At 34.7% G+C, this 20,683-nt stretch overlaps 1 protein-coding gene and 1 long non-coding RNA gene across 2 annotated transcripts in view; one reads left to right on the top strand and one right to left on the bottom strand.

The window, feature by feature from the left end:
* The window catches only part of LOC143230550 (uncharacterized), a 57,225-nt gene extending 36,863 nt beyond the window's left edge, over nt 1-20,362 (top strand). The window contains exon 4 of the long non-coding RNA XR_013016505.1: nt 19,832-20,362. This is a non-coding gene — a long non-coding RNA (uncharacterized LOC143230550). The remainder of the gene's footprint in view (nt 1-19,831) is intronic.
* LOC143230548 (uncharacterized) lies at nt 3,106-19,914 on the bottom strand. The gene is made up of 7 exons (XM_076464301.1): nt 19,514-19,914; nt 15,979-18,448; nt 13,966-14,112; nt 8,986-9,035; nt 7,594-7,708; nt 4,337-4,480; nt 3,106-3,324 (listed from the first exon to the last, which is right to left on the bottom strand). The coding sequence occupies exons 1-7, from the start codon at nt 19,593-19,595 to the stop codon at nt 3,276-3,278; spliced, it is 3,057 nt and encodes a 1,018-aa protein (XP_076320416.1). The 5' UTR covers nt 19,596-19,914; the 3' UTR covers nt 3,106-3,275.
* Nucleotides 20,363-20,683: the final 321 nt, after the last annotated feature.

Genomic DNA, 20,683 nt, shown 5'->3' on the forward strand with positions numbered 1-20,683 from the left:
ATTGAGAACGAATTAACTCGTCCGTGGCACTGTGTTACCGTTATCTCGTCTACGGCACTGAACAGGTTAAAACAAGTAGATTGTGAGTTATCTGTTTATTATTGAATTTATCGTCAACAAGACACAGACACCTTCCATAGTAGAATGCTCTTCCTACATGCACATACAGTTCATCTAAGACCTGACCTTGACTTATTGTTGAATACTGGTGACAATGATTTTGGAACTGAAGCAGTATTACTGTAGTTGTAGGATGGAATAGAATGTATAATCACATACGCTAGTCATATAGTAACAGCTCTTGAATAGCGAAACTGTGAGATGAATAATACATTTCTTGTTGTTATATTCTTCATTACGAATTACTGACAATATTTATGTGGTAGAAAGTTAATCGTTTGAGTAGACCATGCAACATTAAAATAGTTGATAAATTTTATGTATTTGGATGTGATTATAGCAAGCTGTATAACAACTTTGTAAAATTAAGATATGAAAACAAGAGTATTGATATACCTGCTATAGAGATGAATTGTTTCATTGTATTGGGGGACGCTATTTATTCATGGAATGGCCAGACCATGAACTCTGTGTGGAAGCTGAAATCATTTCTGAAATATCGAGGACAAACTGCACAGTAAGATTCTACTAGGAAAGTCTCTAACTTATTTGGAATTTGTGATAAAAGAAAGTGTCTACAATGACTACTGTCATGTTAAGGATTGTCTGTTTGACGAAGAACTGTAGTTCCCCACTGATTCCCCATTTCTGCTAGTAACTTTAAAAACCAGTAAACATTACATAATAACCCATCTTGGCATTTGTACTCATGGCCGGCTTGGCCAGGTGGTTAGGACGCTCGATTCGTAATATAAGGGTCGCGGTTTTAAATTCTCATCGCACCAAATTGGCTCGCCCTTTCAGCCGTGGAGTTGCTATAATGTGACGGTTAAACCCCACTATTCGTTGGTAAAAGAGTAGTTCAAGAGTTGGCGGTGTTTGGTGATGACTGTCTTCCCTTTGATTCTGCATTATTAAATTGGGGATGGCTAGCGAAATTCAAAACAAACAACTAATCGTTTGCACTCGGGTGTGGGAAAATTGTTCTTTTTGGCTGTAATTTTATTTTTTCAAATATTTATTTTTATTTACTTATTTTATCCATCGTTGTGATGTAAATTGCTAAAAATTGTTTGTGGATTATTTATATATATGTATTTGATGCATTTGACTTGAAAATGTATCAAAAACTATTTCGATGATTAAATTTATACTTTGTTTTAAACTCATTTCGTCACGGGGATCACATCTCAAATTTCAGCCTGTAAGCCCGTAAAACCAGTGCTAACCCATCAGAGAGCTAATTTACAATTGCACCATAATTTAAATAATAGTGACTTGTTTTATTACTTAATGCATTAAAGCTTGAATATTGATAAATAGTTCTTGAAATGAGAGGTTAAATTTGAAAATAAAATCGAAGCGCCATATTTACCAATATAATCTGAGTTGCAGTCCATATTCACTCACTACTAACAATTTTTTTTTAATTTCGCGCAAAGCTACTCGAGGGCTATCTGCGCTAGCCGTCCTAATTTAGCAGTGTAAGACTAGAGGGAAGGCAGCTAGTTATCATCACCCACCACCAACTCTTGGGCTACTTTTTAACAACGAATAATGGGATTGACCGTCACATTATAACGCCCCCACGGCTAAAAGGGCGAGCACGTTTGGTGCAACGGGGATTCGAACTTGCAACCCTCAGATTACGAGTCGAATGTCTTAACCCTCCCGGCCATGCCGGACCGTTTTTTTTACTTCTAATTTATATCTCTTAATACTGATATTATTATAAAAAATTAAAAAATGATGGCTTGAAGAGCAAGAAATATGAAAAAATTCAAGTAGACCATCAAACTAGTATAATTATATTTAACTTTTTTGGAAATCAACCTTCCATATATTCGGAAGCTTTAACACTTAAAAATCTAACACCGTTGTTGAAACTCAAGAAAATACGAACGCGTTTCAAATGCCTCATAATACTTATATATGTATGATTAAAAAGGGTAATAAATCGCAATGAACACGTTAACCTTAACGCTTTCACAAAATAGACCTCCGTTTTTCGGTTTAAATATAATTTGTGGATCTGTCTTTCGAAAACTTTTGGGTTATCGGGTTTCTAAGGTTGTAGTTTAAACTTGAACTGTTCATTGCAGAACATATCAAGCCTACTTACTCTCTTTCGTAATACACAAGTTACATCTTTATACAAGAAAAACGTTTAAAGGGTTAAAATGCTAAAATGTGGTGTTTGATACCTTCGAAGGGCGCATTGCAGATAGCCGGTTAAGCATCATAAATAACCTGATGCTTTTCACCCTTGCTTTTGGCAAGAGGGAAGATAGACGAGGAAGTATTAAAAAAACAACAACTTATTTATAGTTTCAGTATTTTCAAGCCTGGCATGGCCAGGTGGGTTAAGGCGTTCGACTCGTAATCCGAGGATCGCGGGTTCGAATCTCGTCACACCAAACCTGCTCGCTCTTGCAGCCGTGGGGACGTTATAATATGATAGTCAATCCCACTATTCGTTGGTAAAAGAATAGCCCTAGAGTTGGCGGTGGGTGGTGATGAATAGCTGCCGTCGCTCTATTTTTACACTACTAAATTTGGGACGGTTAGTGGAGATAGCTCTTGTGTAGCTTTGCGCGAAATTCAAAATAAAAAAAATATTTTCGGTCCGTTGTTCTGTTATTGGAATACAATTTCTAATATCAAGTAATCTAACAACTGCGTAACGTGTGTAAAATGAGAACCTCAATCACAGAATAACAGGATGAATGTTCTTTCTCAATGGTAAAGATATTTATTTATTTATGTCAAGGAGTTTAAATACAATATTAAGTGAACAGTTAACCCTAACATGGAGAATTACTCTGTTATGGTGTTGTAGTTGTTTCATAATTATAAAGTTCCCTGTAATGTTCCTTATTGTCATTCCTGAAAATGTTTCTTGTTTTTTATTTGTTTTGTCTTCATTCACAAAATATTGAATTGTATAACTGCTGTCCGGCTATAAAGTTTTTAGCATACCTTATAAAAAAAGAAGTAACATTTATTTTATATATTTTCGAGGTTTGAATATATATATATGTGTGTGTATAAATGTTATTTTACAAGCGATATAAAACTTTTAGTAAAAGATAAGATTATCAAACCGACGTTAAAACTAAATCTAAATATAACCGTTATCAACTGCTTCAGTTCACTTAACTTTGTTTTCCGCAAAAACTATCTGGCACGACCTTTACACCTTTTCTGAAAAAACAAATCACCAGGTTAAAAAAATAAATATTTATGAAATTATGTTATCCTCAACTAAACTGCGATTAATTTTTTTAACCTGTTACAAAACAATAATAAATTTTAGTTACAAGTAAAATTTGATAGTTTTAAATATTATTTCACCTTATTTGTCGAGATTAAAAAACATACAATATCGTATTATCCAGCAAATCTTATTATTTAAAATTTAATATTATCAGATTTTTATTAACTCTCATTCTTTCGATTGACACAATATCAAATATGAACATTAAACATATTTTGTTATTTGAAATAACTTATTTACTATTATACAGGGTGTTCGGAAAGTCACTGTGCAGTTTTGAAAGCAGCGATAACAGCATTCATTCAGTCTATTTCAAGCCAGCAACTGATAGCGGTGTTTAGAAACAAAATAAGAACGAGCCAAGCCTGTATTGATGCCAACGGGGGTCACTTTCAACATTGTTTATAACTGTCATTCATATTTACCTCCTGTATTCTATATTGAAACATGTCTGTTAATAAATATATAAGTGCACAGTGACTTTCCGAACACCCTGTACATATTAACTACTTATTATATCGTATTGTTAGTTATGTACATCACTTGTTTTACACGCTGAAATAATAGAAATATTTGATTTACATACTAAACGATTACGAAATCCTGATTCATAATTAAATCTTTAATCTGGATATACTAAAGTTAACTTTCAACTAAACTCGTTTTTTCCCTCAGAACAAATAACCATTATAATTTTATTTAAAATAAATCTGTTAGTTTTTTACTGGATAAGTGATTTTGTTATATTTTAATTACCTACTTTAAAATATATAACTTTAATGAATTTTAATAGTACCCTGGTTGCTTTTGTTGTACAGGTCGTTTTCTCAACGCTGTACTGAAGTCATAATATTACAGTATACGAGAGTTAGCTCTAAACAGACGTTAGAGTAGATAAACAGCTGTAGAATATACAATATGTCACAGTGGACTACGTACCCACAGTTCTTTTGAAGAAGGCGACACTCGTTCAGATACAGTTTACCGTCCGAACCACATACAACATCAGGAAACGGAACACAAATCCGGGGACAATCTCGAACTCGTACGCACTGTTTCATGTCCACTACTTGAATTCCTCTCCTTGTAAGATTTCATAAAAACGTTAGGCTAAGCTCATCGAATTAATTAATAGGAAAATAAAAATGACCATCTAATCCGAAAGATCGAAAGTTACTTTTTACCTAGACACATTTAAGAGCTTATGATTTTAACTTCTGACCTTTCATAAATATCAATCATATTTTGATTTTTCAAATCAGAAAAAGGTGCTATTTTGTGTAGTTGATGCCCAAAAATTGAACTCTATTTTAACTGGAAGAAAACTTAAAATCGAAACAAACAAACAAAAAATTGTGTCTTTTCGAAAAGGCACCCTCCTTTTTGGATCCACCGTGGATAGGTGGTTAGGGCGCTCGACTCATAATCTGAGAGTCGCAGGATTGAATCCTCGTCACATCAAACATAATCGCCCTTTCAGCGGTGGAGATGTTATAATGTGACGATCAATTGCACTATTCATTGGTAAAAGAGTAGCACCAGAGTTGGCGGTGGGTGGTGGTGACTAGCTGCCTTCTCACTAATCTTACACTGCTAAATTAGGGATGGTTAATGCAGATAGCTCTCGTGTAGCTTTCTCGAATATTCAAAACAAACAAACCCTTCCTTTTCCATACGTGAGGCTTAGCATGGCTAAATGGTTAGGGAGCTCGACTCTTTGGTTCAAATCTCCGTCCCACCAAACATGCTCGCTCTTTCAGCCGTGGGGGCGTTACAACGTTCCGGTTAATTCTACTATTCGTTGGTAAAAGAGTAGCCCCAAAATTGGTAACGGATGGTGAGGAGAAGCTATCTTCCTTCTAGTGTTTCACAACTAAATTAGAAAAGGCTAGAGCAGATAACCCTCGTATAGCTTTGTGAGAAATTCAAAACAAAACAAAAATTTGTGGAATCGAACGAGTTATGTGGAATAAATTGTTAGAAGAAAATATGAAATATTTGAGAGAGTTATGAAAAGATTAAAATTACAATAAAGATATGGAATAATAAAAAACAGATTTAATAAAAGTTAGAATCAATGTGAAGAAGCCACACATTTCTGCCTCTACTCTGAAATATAACTAAACTGAGTAAAATCATTGCTTAGAAGCTTTTCAGGAAAACAAGAAGTTTATATTGGCTAAGCCTTAAAGCTTCACTCATCAGGTCAGAATAATATTCATAGTTACATATATATTGTGTTTGTTCAAAGGTAAGCACAAAGTTATAGTACTGCGCTAAAGTGTTAAGACAAGAGATTATTTTATCATGTTTCCCATTTAATAGGCTAATTCTTCCATGTCATCAAGGAATGTAAATTTCAACACTGGTAATGCTTCAGTGATTCCTATTGAAACTTAATGAACCAGGGTGAGAATACATATCATTCTTTATAATTCCCATATACTTGTACTAAGGGTATGTCATAAGGGTTCTGCTTAAATAAACACACTGATCAAATCTGGAGTCTGAAATAACTGTCATGCAGTGTCTTAACAATATAGAAAGAAACTAGCAAGGAGCTAGCATATGGTACTGGTATATTATAGAAGAAATAAATTTGATAGCACTCCGCAAATAAACCTTGATAAAAACAGTGTTTAACATTATATATTAAGTTTTGTTGTCATGCGATGGACAAAAGAAAATGGATAATTGTCAGTAGAGCAGAGAGTTTGCATAAAAGCTTTAAATGATGCTGATTGGACTCTACGACAAGTTGTTTCAAACTTGAAATGCTCCACATACACTGTCAATTACACCCTAAAACATGAGACTAAGACAGGTAAATTTGAAAATAGTAAAGGAAGAGACAGAACACCTAAACTCATTGATACTGATGTTAAGTATCTTTGTTTATACAACCTTCAGGACAGAAGGAAGACTGTCACTGATCTCAATCCTGAGATGAACAACCATGTACCAAATGACAGAAAAATGTCCAAATTTAAAGTATCAAGAAGACTTAATAAGATTGGAATGTTTGGTCGTGTGTCAGTTTAAAACCTTTACTTCAGTCTCTAAATATTGTCAAGAGACTGGAATGCGCTAAATAGTACAAAAACTGGACTGATGATGATTGGAAATATTTGGTTGAAAACGAAGTTATACGTTCGGTGGAAGAAAGTTCAAAGATACCTAAATGCATAGCACCTACAACGAAGCATGAGGGAGACTGTGTGATGTTTATTGTCTTTTTTTTATCTGCTGAGGCTACAGGTGATATTTGCAAAATAGATGGAATAATGTACCAGCACAAGTACCATTATATACTAATCTATCATGATGTACCCAGTAGTTGGCATATTATTGGTAAGGGTTCTACTAACGAAAAGTTAATGTCCTCAAATACTCATCCAACATATGCAAAAATTACTTAGCTAATAAAGAAGCTGATGGAGTCATTCGTAATGACGAGAAACCCACTTGAAGTCAAAATATATTCTCAAGACGGCTGGTATGGGTATTAAATCTTTAATTAATTTAAAGTACAGAACAACGTTTCGGTACTTTATTTTGATTAAGGATATAATACCCATAAGAGCCGTCTTGAGAATATATTTTTGCTGGAATATTCGAATGTTGCCCCCACAAAGCCCCAATCTCAACCCAGTTGAGAAAATCTGGGATTTGGTAGATTAACAACTTCACAAATCAAAAGTTACTCCCAGAGAAACTTTATGGGAGTGTATTAGAGACATTTGGAATAAAATATCAAAAGATATTTTAATTAAATATGATGCAACAATGTCTGAAAGACTGTTTGCAGTTATTAAAGCAAAAGTGGGACATAGAAAATATCAGCTGTTTGCTGAACTCAAGCAATTCCACTGAGTTTATTTTATATTAAATATGAAAATTAGTGTTTTACCTCTGATTTACCTTCCATTGCTCTTTGAAAGTAGCTTGAATTGCAGTTTTAACTTTGTTTTAACACTTTTGCACAATACTATACAGAATGGGCTATCTGTGTTCTGCCCACCACTAGTATCGAAGCCCAGTTTCTAGCATTGTATGTCCGCAGTTATGCCGCTGTGTCACTGGTGTGATGGCATTTACGTCTTCTTCAATGTGGTTTATTTTGATGAAGCTAATGGGAAAAACTGAAAGTAACTTTAGAATATTTACTAGATTCAATAATAATAATAAAATCTTACCCACAAGTATTCTTCCGCAGGAAACATTCGTTGAAATACACACGACCGTCTGACCCACAAGTTGGATCGTAAACCTCGAGGCACTGTTGAGGACAAGGGTTGTAATTGCGGAATTCTGCGAAATATAACGTTACACAAAGTGTTATTACATTGAATAATTATGATGAGAATACCTGATAAATCAAAATTGGATAAAATGATAGATAAGTTAAAAACATGGGATGTGTAAACAGTTTTTAATTATAAGGACACTTTAGTTTCCATTTCTTATGCTTCATGATATTGTAAATTAAAATAATTATTTTAAAAGTGTGGGTAAACGCATCCGTGTTTGTATGCTGTTATCGCGCTTCGTAGTTTGATGTCGCGAGTGTGTTATATGGCTGATGACCAAATTTCATTATTTGGTCAATCGAGAGTTGGCAGTCGACGCTATTGACCAGCTGCCTTCCCCGAGTTTATCATTTAAAAAACAGGTGCGACTAAAGCATATAGCTCTTGTGTAGCTTTACACGAAAATCTGTAAACAAGCGTACAAATTACCAATGCTACTTTTCTGAATATTCTTTACAGTTAATATTTCACGAGTATTGAATAAGAGCCAGCAGATGTAAGGTCTTTATTTTAACACTACAAAATTAGTGTTATAAGATTATCGATTGATCCATGATAATGGGCTGATGACTGGCTGCCTTTGGTCAGTAGATTAAAAATAGGAATAGTGGTAGTTAACCATAGTAACTTTGTCATCAATGCAAAATATGAACTGATCGAGTTAGTTTTACATAGAAGAATACTGAGTGGTAGAGGTCGCTTTTGTTAATCAAGAGCTTTAAATACATTCTAAATAATAAATTTTGTTTTTAATTTTTAATATGTCGCTGAATAATTAGTATGTGTGCAGGGAGGTACTTAAACATTCAAAGTTACTGATGTAAGAAAATATTTAAATAAAGAAGTAAGTTAAAAAAGGGAGCTCTTCTAGTTAGATAACATTTCTAATAATGTCATTATAGTAGATTCAAAAGTGAAATTGAAAGCGTAGCATAAAAATATATCTTGCCGAAGGTATTTCTAATTTAGCACCCAATATGCTCGCCATTTCAGCCGTGGGGACGTTATAATGTTATGGTCAATCCCACTATTCTTTGGTAAAAGAGTAGTCCAAGAGTTGGCGGTGGGTGGTGATGACTAGCTGCCTTTCCTCTAGTCTTATACTGCTAAATTAGGGACGGCTAGTGCAAATAGCCCTCGTGTAACTTTGCGCGAAATTCCAAAACAAACGAACAAATTTCTAATTTAATTATTACATCACTTATAATAAATGTATAGTAAATGTTCTAAAGAAAACAAAAAAAACGTTATGTACGAATGTTAAAAGAAAATTCCCACCTTTGTCTCGGATGTAACAGTTTTTAAGGTTCTGGATCTTCACTTCTTTCCTTTAACAAATAATGTTTTAGGTTACCACAATAGTGAAATACATATTCATTTTTTAAGAGTTTGACGAAAAAAAGCACATACTTCTAGATACCTATCCATTCTCTTACAAGAAAAATATCATCTCTGTGATTATCAAATATATTGTAGCTATTCGGTAGGTAAAAAATAATGCAACTATATCGAATTTAAATGTACGGATAATAAAACAATATCCAACAACTGTATTAGGATAAGAATTGTAAATTTCAAATCTATATTGTCGTGGCTAGTCTGTATATTATTTTTTACATTAATATATTCATTTTTTTACGAACATAAAGATAGAATTTAAAGATATTTCATCTCCAAAGGTATGCGTTCGATTTATGTAACAGATATATATATATATTAGAAAACGATTAAAAATTGCGGGTAATTGTAATTTTGGACATTTATCGCCACCTATTTTTTTTCAACCAAAATGTGAAGTCACTTCGCGGCCCGGCATGTCTATGTGGATTAAGGCGTTCGACTCATAATCTGATGGTCGCGGGTTCGAATCCTCGTCGAACCAAACATGCTCGCCCTTTCAGCCGTGGGGCATTATAATGTTACAGTCAATTCCACTATTCGTTAGTAAAAGAATAGCCCAAGAGTTGATGGTGGGTTGTGATGACTAGCTGCTTTCCCTTTCGCCTTACACTGCTAAATTAGGGATGGCTAGCGCAGATAGCCCTCGTGTAGCTTTGCGCGAAAATTAAACAAAAGCCAAGAAAAAAGTCACTTCGCCGAAGAATGTTTTGACAAAAAACGAACAACAAACTTAATTTGTTGTATCAAGATTTTTCACGAAAGAATAGCTTTTTAAAACATTTGTGATGGTTACCCGAACCACTTAACTAAATGAAAGTTGATAGGTTTGGTTGAATATCGTTATTGAAGGGAACACTTTTGCTTTAATGAAGATTTTATTTAAAACACAAAAATTGAAGAAAAATAAGTTTAATTAGGTGAACCACCCTTCTGTGAATTGGTCATTTTTGTTGTTTTTATATCACTATAAATTTTTATTTTACTTTATAACCTTGCTAACTAAATCGACAGTCAGTATCGTTTTCGGGCTGGTGGTTATCATGCTCGGACTGTAAATACGAGGGTTAAGGATTTGCAGCTCTTTGCCATAAAAATGCCCTCCGCACTTTAGGACTGTATGCGCGTTATTAAAGTGATGGTGAAATCCTGTCATTCAGTCAGTTGAGTTGGTTTTGAACGCTGTTGACTTGTCCTATTTTCTAGTTTATAATATTCTAAGTTAGGGACGGCTAAACGTAGGTTGTGTAGCTGGCTTTACGCAAAAATTCTGAAAGAAACTGTAGGTCCTATGATTTGCTTTTTTTATGTTGTTTTATCGTTAAACTACATAATACACTAAGGAGAATCAAACCCTGGATTTTAGAATAATGTGTCCTCAGTTTTACCATTTATTCATTGGAGGACATTTTACACATTACTTTTAGTGTTACATTACAACAGCGAGCGAAATCTTCGAAGCCGATTTTCACATGTCATTCTAGCCTTAATTTAGAGAGAAATACTTCATGGAAGTAAATTTTGATGTCATATTTGAATCTTAATAGTTTGTGAATTACTCAAAGTGGCTTAGTGGTTAGTTGGAGGCCCATAAGGCTAAAAATCGGGTTTTGAGCTTAACAACAAAGAAACGATTATTATCTTCGACAAAAGATTTGTGGAGAAATCATAAACCCATGTAAAGATTGCACACTTTTTATGGCTGGTTTTGTTAGCCTTTACCTTATGTATGATTATTCACTTTTTTAAAACTTTGTATCATTTCAAAGGGAGGGCATGATTTTTGTTTGATAGGACTGTGAATTCGAGACTTCAAGGTTCGCTCCGCAGTATACTCTGGATGCGTTATAGAAGTAACAGTGAATCTCGTTATTTGGTAATAGTTGCCGAGTAGGCGGAGGGTGCTGTTAACTATTTTACTTTCCCTCTGATTAAAATTTTTAGATTAGGGACGACTTTCTCAATCCTTGTCGGGTCTGACCTGTCCACTCAGTTCATCTGTCGTAAAAGGTACCGTTTACTGGAAACGAACCGGATGAGAGCGAAATAAGGTTATTTGTAAATGGTTTTTAGTTGCAACTTACACATAACAGTACTGTTTTTTGTGTGTAAGCTAATGATTGCTCTAAGTTGAATTTTAGTTTGCAGATAAGTGATAAATATCTTTATATAATTGCATTTAGTTTTGAATTAAAGCACGCAAAAATGGTTCACAAACTCCACCTTCTCAGGGAATTAAAGTTGTTTTAGAATACAAAAGAAGAAATTCTAATATAAATTATTCCAAACAAACTAGATGTTTCAAGGAGGGAATATCGAAGAACACCATAAACAAAATTAATCACTTTTTGTGGTGTCAACGTTTAAACTTTGCTTAAATTAATATTCACAGGGCAATGAATCAACGGTAAATTAAATTGAGGACTTATCATGTCACAACTAGGGATTCGATTTCTGCGGGATGCACAGTAATGAGAGTTTATTTCATATCTTTACATGTAAGAACAAACAGAGGGATGACCTTTGACATGACTGGAAGTGAGTAGAGGTTTTAAATTTATCATGATCGGAAAGATAAACTTCTTTAAGCAAAATGTTTACTAATGCCTGATTTAAAATGTTTCCAGACATTCTACCCCTGTACTTCTTAAACTCTTAAACTTTAAAGAACAGGTAATAATATACTTTCGTTATTCTAGCGAGCTCAAATAAAATAAACCTAGTATGACCTGGTGATTAAGGCGCTTGACTCGCAATCTGAGGATCGCTGGTTTGAATCCCCTTGACTGAACATGCTCACCCTTTCAGTCTTGGGCTGTGTTATAGTGTAACAGTTAATCCCACTATTCATTGGTCAAATAGTGACCCAAAAGTTGGCGGTGGGTGGTGTTAACTATCTCCATTTTCTCTAGTCTTTCACTATTAATTAAAGACGGCTAGCGCAGATAGTCTTCGTGTAGCTTTGCACGAAATTCAAACCAAACCAAATGAAAAACAAGTAAAAACAAAATGAATTAAATATAATTTAGTACACAATAACCTTAATAACCTTGAACAGCTGCAAATGGCACTGACCTTTGAACTTAAAATGTCATGGGGAAGAACTTCCATGCACAGTATGAAACCCAACAGATGAAACAACTATTGTATTCATAGTGGTTTAAAGAAAAACAAAAGGATGCGGTTGGGCAGTCTGATATCTGGAGTCCGGTCGTTTGATAAACTAACTCGTACAGCTTACACTAGTAAGTTTTCACGCAAGTCTCATTGTCATGTTGACTTGGTGACCTAGGTCAGCGTCATAATATCAACATAAGAACTGTGTTTCATGGTCGGTTAATAATGGATAGTAATGCGAGCGGAAATCTGCATGATAAAAGGGGCTAAGGTCTTACGTAAACAGGATCTCAGATAAGTGAACAACCCAGTTGTTTGTACCTTTTAATAACGTATGAGTTTAGTTTAAAGGAAAACAAATGTTTGCAATTAAACATGATTCATAAAACAACTGTAATTAGCTCAGCGTAAACTTTTCGAAACTTTAACCCAAGCCCTAGGAGTGGAAAATGGTTTTTTTTTTTTTTTTTACTGGTTATTACAGATAATACTTAAGAAGCATACAAAATTATTTATGAATTAGTGAAGTATAATACTATATAATAAAGTGATTAAAAACTCAAGTTAAACACGTTTTCAACGACATTTTAGGCCCTAATCTAATACATTTCATGGGGTGCGGCCATCTTAAAAGATGTCGGCTAGTTGTAAGCTCGTTTTCTAAACTGATAATACAAAATATTAGCTTAGGTGTAAGTATTGGTTTGATATTAATATTAATGGTAATATTATTGAAATTTCTACGTATCAAACACTTCAAATTACTAGTAGTTTGTTTCTGAAATCCACACAGCTTACAAATACACAAAACCTGATGTAAGCTTTAATATATTTCCAGATGTACATATTTAAGAACAAAAACCAAACAAAATATTATAACGTAAAAGCACTAAACGTGACATTGTTGGGTGACAGCCCAGTATTCCGAAGGTCCAGTGGTCACAGGTTTTTTTTTGTTGTTTTTTTTGCAGTATAATTCAAAACTGAATGAATAAACACAGTATTAGGCCCATAATAGATAAGTGTAACCTCAAACGAAAAGTTTAAAGGGCACTTTTTTGCGGGGGTGGTGGTGGTGGGGTTCAGGATATTTTATTGGCTCGGTGTAAAGATAATTTTACTGACTGAAGAAAGCGTTCAACATGCTTAATTAGTCGGGGATATAATACTGTGGAATAAGAACTTCAAATGTTCATTCTGTCAGAAGAGCTAACTTCCCAAATCAAATCCTTGTGCGTAAATATGTGGGTTCTATTGCTAACACGATACATGCATATAATAAAGTAACATTATCTATTAATGAGAAATTGCAACATTTTAGGTTGTATGCTGGGGTAAAGCTGTTATAAAGTTTTTAAAATTTGAACAAACAATCAATTTAACTGTTACATAAACAACTTACATCTTCGGACTATTGGGCCTTTGGAGTAATGAGCCATGGGACTAAGGGTCCGTCACCCATTGTTGCCTGAGGTTTGCTACAATCATGTCATGACTGTGCAATTTTTATATGAAATAGTAAACTGAGGCTAATTTCGAAAAAATCAAAATACAGAAAATCATGTAACCATTCTTTACCCGACTAGTATTGAATTCACATTTAAAGCTTTCCCAATAATAGTTATTTCTAAAACTAATTAACAGTTATTTTTTACTCAGCAAAGTGTTGACTGCTTTAATACAATTTAACGTATTGTAATTACGAATACAAATCAATAAAAATTAAATATAAATACCACTTACCCACAATTCTGGCGTTGCATTATACAAGGATTGCGATAAATGACGCTGTCTTCACTGCATACTGGCTCATAGATATCGAGACACGTAGAGGGGCATAGATGGTGTTGCCCTCTACAGAACTCCCAGCTACCCACCTTTACGTCACCGCTGTATGAGACACAAAATTTATGGTTTGTTACGCTATAAAGTTCTGATACAAATTTCTCTCTCTTTTTAAACGAAATGTTTCATCGGTGTTTACTATTGTATATTTTGTCTTTGGCTACAGTTAAGCGCAAAGATACACATTGGGTTATCTGTGCTCTGTTTCTCAACCCGGTTGCTAGAGTTGTAAGTCCGGAGACGTACCGCTGTGCCACTGTTGGAGCTAATGTATAACAGATTTTTTTTTAATTTCACGCAAAGCTACACGAGGGCTATCTGCGCTAGCCGTCCCTAATGTAGCAGTGTAAGACTAGAGGGGAGGCAGTTAGTCATCACCACCCACCACCAACTCTTGGGCTGCTCTTTTACCAACGAATAGTGGAATTGACTGTCACATTATAACGCCCCAACGACTGCAAGGGCAAGCATGTTTAGTGTGATGGGGATTCGAATCCGTGACCCTCAGATTACGAGTCGAACGCCTTAATCCACCTGGCCGTGCCGGGCCTATTGCATAACTAATCACACAACTAAATTAACTGTTTCTGTCTGTTATTCTGCCTGTTTGTAAGTATAGATAACTACCTTTTTTTTTCATTTGTTTTACCTTAGCTCTCCTGCATTGGTTTACAATGATATTTTTTACCTTTGTTTCAGTAGATATACCGATATTAGTTTAATTAAAAACTAACATTTTAACCCCAATTAAAGAAGGAGGTAATAAATAGCAATTTTATGCATATAAAAGACCAATCTCTCTTCATAAAAGAGATTTATATATGTTAGTTCCTTGGTGAATTTGTTCATTTGTTCGAATCTCCGTCCCATCAAACATGCTTACCCTTTCAGCCGTGGGAACGTTGTAACGCGATGGTCAATCGCACTATTCGTTGGTAAAATAGTGTTTGTTCTTGTTTTTGAATTTCGCGCAAAGCTACTCGAGGGCTATCTGCGCTAGCCGTCCCTAATTTAGCAGTGTAAGACTACAGGGAAGGCAGCTAGTCATCACCACCCACCGCCAACTCTTAGGCTACTCTTTTACCAACGAATAGTGGGATTGACCGTCACGTTATAACGTTCCGACGGCTGAAAGGGCGAGTATGTTTGGTGCAACCGGGCTTCGAACCCGCTACCCTCGGATTACGAGTCGAACGCCTTAACACACTTAGCCATGTCGGGCCCTGGTAAAATAGTAGCCCAAGATTTGGCAATGGGTGGTGATGACTCCCTCATGTCTTACACTGCTAAATTAGGGACGGTTAGCCCTTATGTGGCTTTTCACGAAATTCTAAACAAACAAAGAAACAACCTGGGAGACAGAATAATTAGGCTAATGGATAATATTGTAATTATACATTTAAAGAAAATATATTAAGATAAAGGAATAAATTTTGTAAAACTGACTAATTCTTAAGAAGGATGATTGGGATTGCGGAAATATTTAAAAAACTACGTTTTCAAAATTCATATGACTAATAGAACAAAATAAGATTAAAATATGATAAAACAAAGGCACTTTTTTCTTATTATGTTTCTTCAGGGCACAAGAAAAATAACTTCTACTTATCAAAATAGAATCTTAATAAGTCTAACATACAAAAAATACATCACTGTGTAAGTACGTTGCTCTAAAATGCAGTAGAAATTGAAAATCCTCAAGTTCGATGTATGTATGATAGCTATATTTCCGGACTTACAACTCTAAAGTTCCAGGTTCGATTTCCCGCGATTGACACGACTAATACCCTAATGTGCGTTGTCCTAAAACAAACAACAACAGTAATACATTGGCCACGTAAAGAGAAAAGTTTGTCAGTGCAGAAGTAAATAAATTAGATACTTTAAATAAAAAAAGCAACTCAAACTCACCCGCAATTTTCTTTATGTAAAAAGCATAGGCTATCGTAAACCTTTCCGTTTGTGCCACATACTGGGTCTAGAACCTTGGTGATTGAACAATCTTTGGGGCAGTTGTCATCAGTACTTAGAGGACTTTCTGTTAACCTGTAAGTATCGTCAGTAATAAATTCGTTTTCCATTACTCTCTTTCTTCCCGTTCTGGCTTCTTGCCTCTTGTTGCCTTTGATTTCAAAGAAAGTCTCGTGATTAGGATCTATGACACTTTTAATTCCTTCTTCATCTGGAACACGTCTTCCCAAGAGAAGTTCTTTTGAATTTCTTTTGGAATGAGCAGTTAACTTATCTTGATTGATATTCTCTGTATCCTTATTAGTTGCAAAACCACTTACAGATTCTTCATCACGAGTTTCTGGTTTCTTTGTAGGCAAGTTATAGAAGTTACTACCTTCTGTCTGTGAAAGTTCATTTGGAATTAATGAAGTAGATACATCTAAACTGCCACCTGAGATTATCGCTGGTTCTTTTTCTGAGATTTGTGTATCGCTCTTCGTATTTTTTGAAGGGAATGCTACATCTGAAGGTTTGAACTCTTTGGGCTGTCCAGAAGCAATCTCCACTCTCTCAGAAGTGTTATTTTGGAAATTGATCTCTGTTTTAGGCTTGTTTTGAAAATTTGTTTGTAAAGTATTGATCATCGTAATATCCTCTTCAGTTGTTGAAATTTCAGTTGTGGTTGTCTTAAAATCTTCAGTTTTGTCGCTTCCACAGTCAGTCAGTATAACTGGGACATTGTCACCTGTTGAAGCTTTGTTAACTGGTGAAGATAGGTTTTCACTCTTTGTCACTTTCTCACCAAACAGGTTCGTCAAGACGTGTGATGGGGTCAAAATGACTTCTGGAAACTCCGTTGTGTGAATATCATTAACGATTTTAGTTGTTTCACTGAAACTTAATCCCGACCCAGTAGTTTTTAAAATAATTAGGTCTTCCATCGGTTTCATATTTAAGTTTGAAGGAATGTTGATTTTCATTCCTTTATTATCGTTCTCCTGTAATAATTTTTCATCATGTGGTTCTACTACTTCTACTTCACCAACTGCAACAGACGCTGGTGATTCTGTCGTTAATGATTTCTGTGAATTTACAGAAACTTCTATTGTGAAATTCGTTAATTTTTCATCGTCTGTTATCAGTTCCTCCTGTAAACCCTCTTCTGAGTAGATGTTGGACTTGTCATAGCTTTTCATTCTGATCAGTTCAGTAGAGTTGTCTACATTACTCAAATTAGATCGGGTTTGGGCTTTTTTGTGGGTGTTTCCAGATATTTCATTTTCACCCACGGAAAGAAAGGTAGAGCCCTGAGTACCAGCATTTGCCATTTTGGTGACGCTGAGATCATCGGTCAGCACAGTATCTGTTTTTCTATCATTTACTCCACTTGTTTCCGTTGACTTCATGACTATTGGGATGTCACGCTTAAAGTTTACGTCATCTTCTCTTTCGATTGTCATTGCTTTTTTCCCCAAAGAGTCGGTTGAAAATGAAAAGTTTTCATTTGAAGAACTTATTTTCGTGTTCTCTAATCTTTGTTTCATATCCATTGTGATAGAGGAAGGATTGTTGTGAGAATTCGATTCATCATATCCTGATTCTGTGGACTTTATTATACCAGATGACAAGTTAGAGGAAGAAGTATTTCTGTATTGTTTTTCTTGTGTTGATGTTGGATATGAAATATTCAAAGAAGACAGAAACAGTTCGTCAGTTGGAGTATTACTTTTCTTATCTTCCTCTTCAAATTCCGTTGCCGTTGTTGTAGCAGATGTAAATGACACAGTGATCGTAGAATGACCAGTAGCTGCACTTTGAATAATTCCAGCGTTGCTCGTAACTTCTTCCATAACAGATAATGGAAAAGAAAAGTTTGTGTTTTCTCTGTTTTCATTCGACAATTTTAACATTGAACTGTCTTCATCTTTTAGTTCTATATTGTTGACGGCATCCTCTGTTCCTACAGTGATTTTTAGGATATTATTGACTGTATTCTGTGTTTCTACAGTAGTTTCTGGGATATTGCTAACAACATCCACTGTTCCTACAGTAGTTTCTGGGACATTGTTAAAAGCATCCTCCGTTATTACAGCAGTTTCTGGGATATTGTGAACAGCATCCATTGTTTCTACAGTATTTTCTGGGTTATTGTTAACAGCATCCGCTGTTTCTACAGTAGTTTCTGGGTTATTGTTAACAGCATCCACTGTTTCTACAGTAGTTTCTGGATTATTGTTAACACCAATTTTTATTTCTACATTAGCTTCTGTAACATTATAGATGACATCTTTTGTTTCTACATTAGGTTCTGTAACTTTGTCGACGGCATCTTTTGTTTCTACATTAGGTTCTGTAACTTTGTCGACAGCATCTTTTATGCTTACATTAGGTTCTGTAACTTTGTTGACGGCAACCTTTATAACTGATGCTGATGGATAGAATAAAATACAAGTGAGCTTCAATGCTAGACATTTATACTGATAACAACAGCACGTTCATTCATTTATAATACTGAGTACATTAATTCTTGATTCGTCCAGTTTAATACACTTAATCTTGCTTCAATATAATTAAGAGAAAACTGTTAAATACAATTACAGGTAACTATCGTCACATCCATTCCTAGTTAAAGTATTGGTCCTAACAGTATGGAGTGACAAAGCTTCGTAATATAAAAAAAAATTCTTATATTCCTCTATAACTTAGTATAAATTATTTATTTTACAGAGGTGTAAAAATACCTCGATCAGAAAGGTATGTCTTTTTGGTCAAGGTATTAAAAGATATATATAGTTAACGTAAGCTCAAACATTTATAAGAACATTAGACAAGCAACTGGAAGATGGGTTATATGAGTAAGTTGTTGAATTTTTTACAACATTGCAACAATTAGAACCTTTATTAACGACATTATAACAATTAGAACATTCATGCATGATATTACAACAATTAGAACCTTTATTAACGATATTGAAACGAGTAGAAGCTTTATTAGCAATATTACAACAATTGGAACCTTTATTAACGATATTGAAACGGGTAGAAGCATTATTAACAATATCACAACAATTGGAACCTTTATTAACGATATTGAAACGGGTAGAAGCATTATTAACAATATCACAACAATTGGAACCTTTATTAACGATATTGAAACGGGTAGAAGCATTATTAACAATATCACAACAATTGGAACCTTTATTAACGATACTGAAACGGGTAGAAGCATTATTAACAATATCACAACAATTGGAACCTTTATTAACAATATTACAGCAACTACAGCTTTCATTACAAATATTACAAGAGTTAAAACCCTTATTAACGACATTGCAACAACCAGAACGTTTATTAACGATATTGAAACAGGTAGAAGCTTTATTAACAGTATCACAACAGTTATAAAAACGTTTGTGTTGTGCGCTTTTTTCATCTGTATTTGTGGTAGTATTGGCACCTGAAATAGCACAAAGGAAAATAAAATATTTCTTACCTGAATGTCTCGATAGACAAAGTACAACGAATAAAAGTACCACAATCCACACATTTCTTGGTCTAACTGACGAATCCATCATTAACTTTCCCAGAATTTCAGCCCTATACACAAAATTAGCGAGTATATTCAAAACCGGAGATTGGTTACAGGGAAGGCAGGAAATATCGTGGAGCTCTGCTTTCACAAAATCGAAAGAGACTCAGCACCCAGTCACTCGGATCAACTACAGCCTCCAAAAGTTGACGAAGCACGATTGTTCTTAACTAGCTCGGAGGAGAAAGACTGTGTAGTTTTAACAGAACTCTTCTTTTTCAGAATGCCAAAGAGAAAATGCAGTGATGCGCTAAACGTCTTCACTTACATACCTGGAAGTCACCACGAAGAACTGATAATTTTCTAACACTTTTGAAGGGAATTTAGCTATCGTGTTGTAGGGCACGCCTTCCGTTCACCTTGGTTCATGTTAGACATTCACCTGCCTGCGCCACCTGACCGTAATATCTAACTCTGATGGCTACCTAACCAGAACGAAGTTACCCTTGTTTTATAGCTTTCACTAACGAAATATATATATATGTAAATATAGTAAGGTATTTCTTGATCTACGTTTTTAAGCCATTTGTTGTTGTTTCTTTTTATATACGAAAAGACAAGCTGCTGTAGTGGAATTTTGAAACTTTGTCGCATTCGATTTCAAGCCTTGTTCCCGTTCCACATTGAGTAACCTATTTGTAACAAAAATAAACAAAACAATCATGTATTGAACAATAAAATTATTTATTTAACTCCAAAAGGAACTGAATTCTTGTGGCAGCCCGCATTATAATACTACAGAGGTGAGCTGGAGTTAGGTGTTATTCTTGAAGGTGTTAATTTTAAACGATGTTTCTAATTAGTAGTGGTTTTAGACTTTCATTGACGTTAATAATTCGTTTTTTTTCTGACGTTTTTTAAGGCGAAAGGACATTTAATAGGCTTCAGACAGTTAATTGGGCATCTTCATGAATATTAAATATATTAGATTTTTTAAACCATATTGCCAGCGGTTAAGACTGTATAATATGTTTTAAATAGATACTTTATGTGTGTTTTCTTATAGTAAAGCCACATCAGGCTATCTGCTGAGCCCAGCGAGAGGAATCGAACCGCTGAGGTGAGAGTTGTAGA

The sequence above is a fragment of the Tachypleus tridentatus genome, chromosome 10 (assembly GCF_004210375.1).
Source record: "Tachypleus tridentatus isolate NWPU-2018 chromosome 10, ASM421037v1, whole genome shotgun sequence".
NCBI lineage: Eukaryota > Metazoa > Arthropoda > Merostomata > Xiphosura > Limulidae > Tachypleus > Tachypleus tridentatus.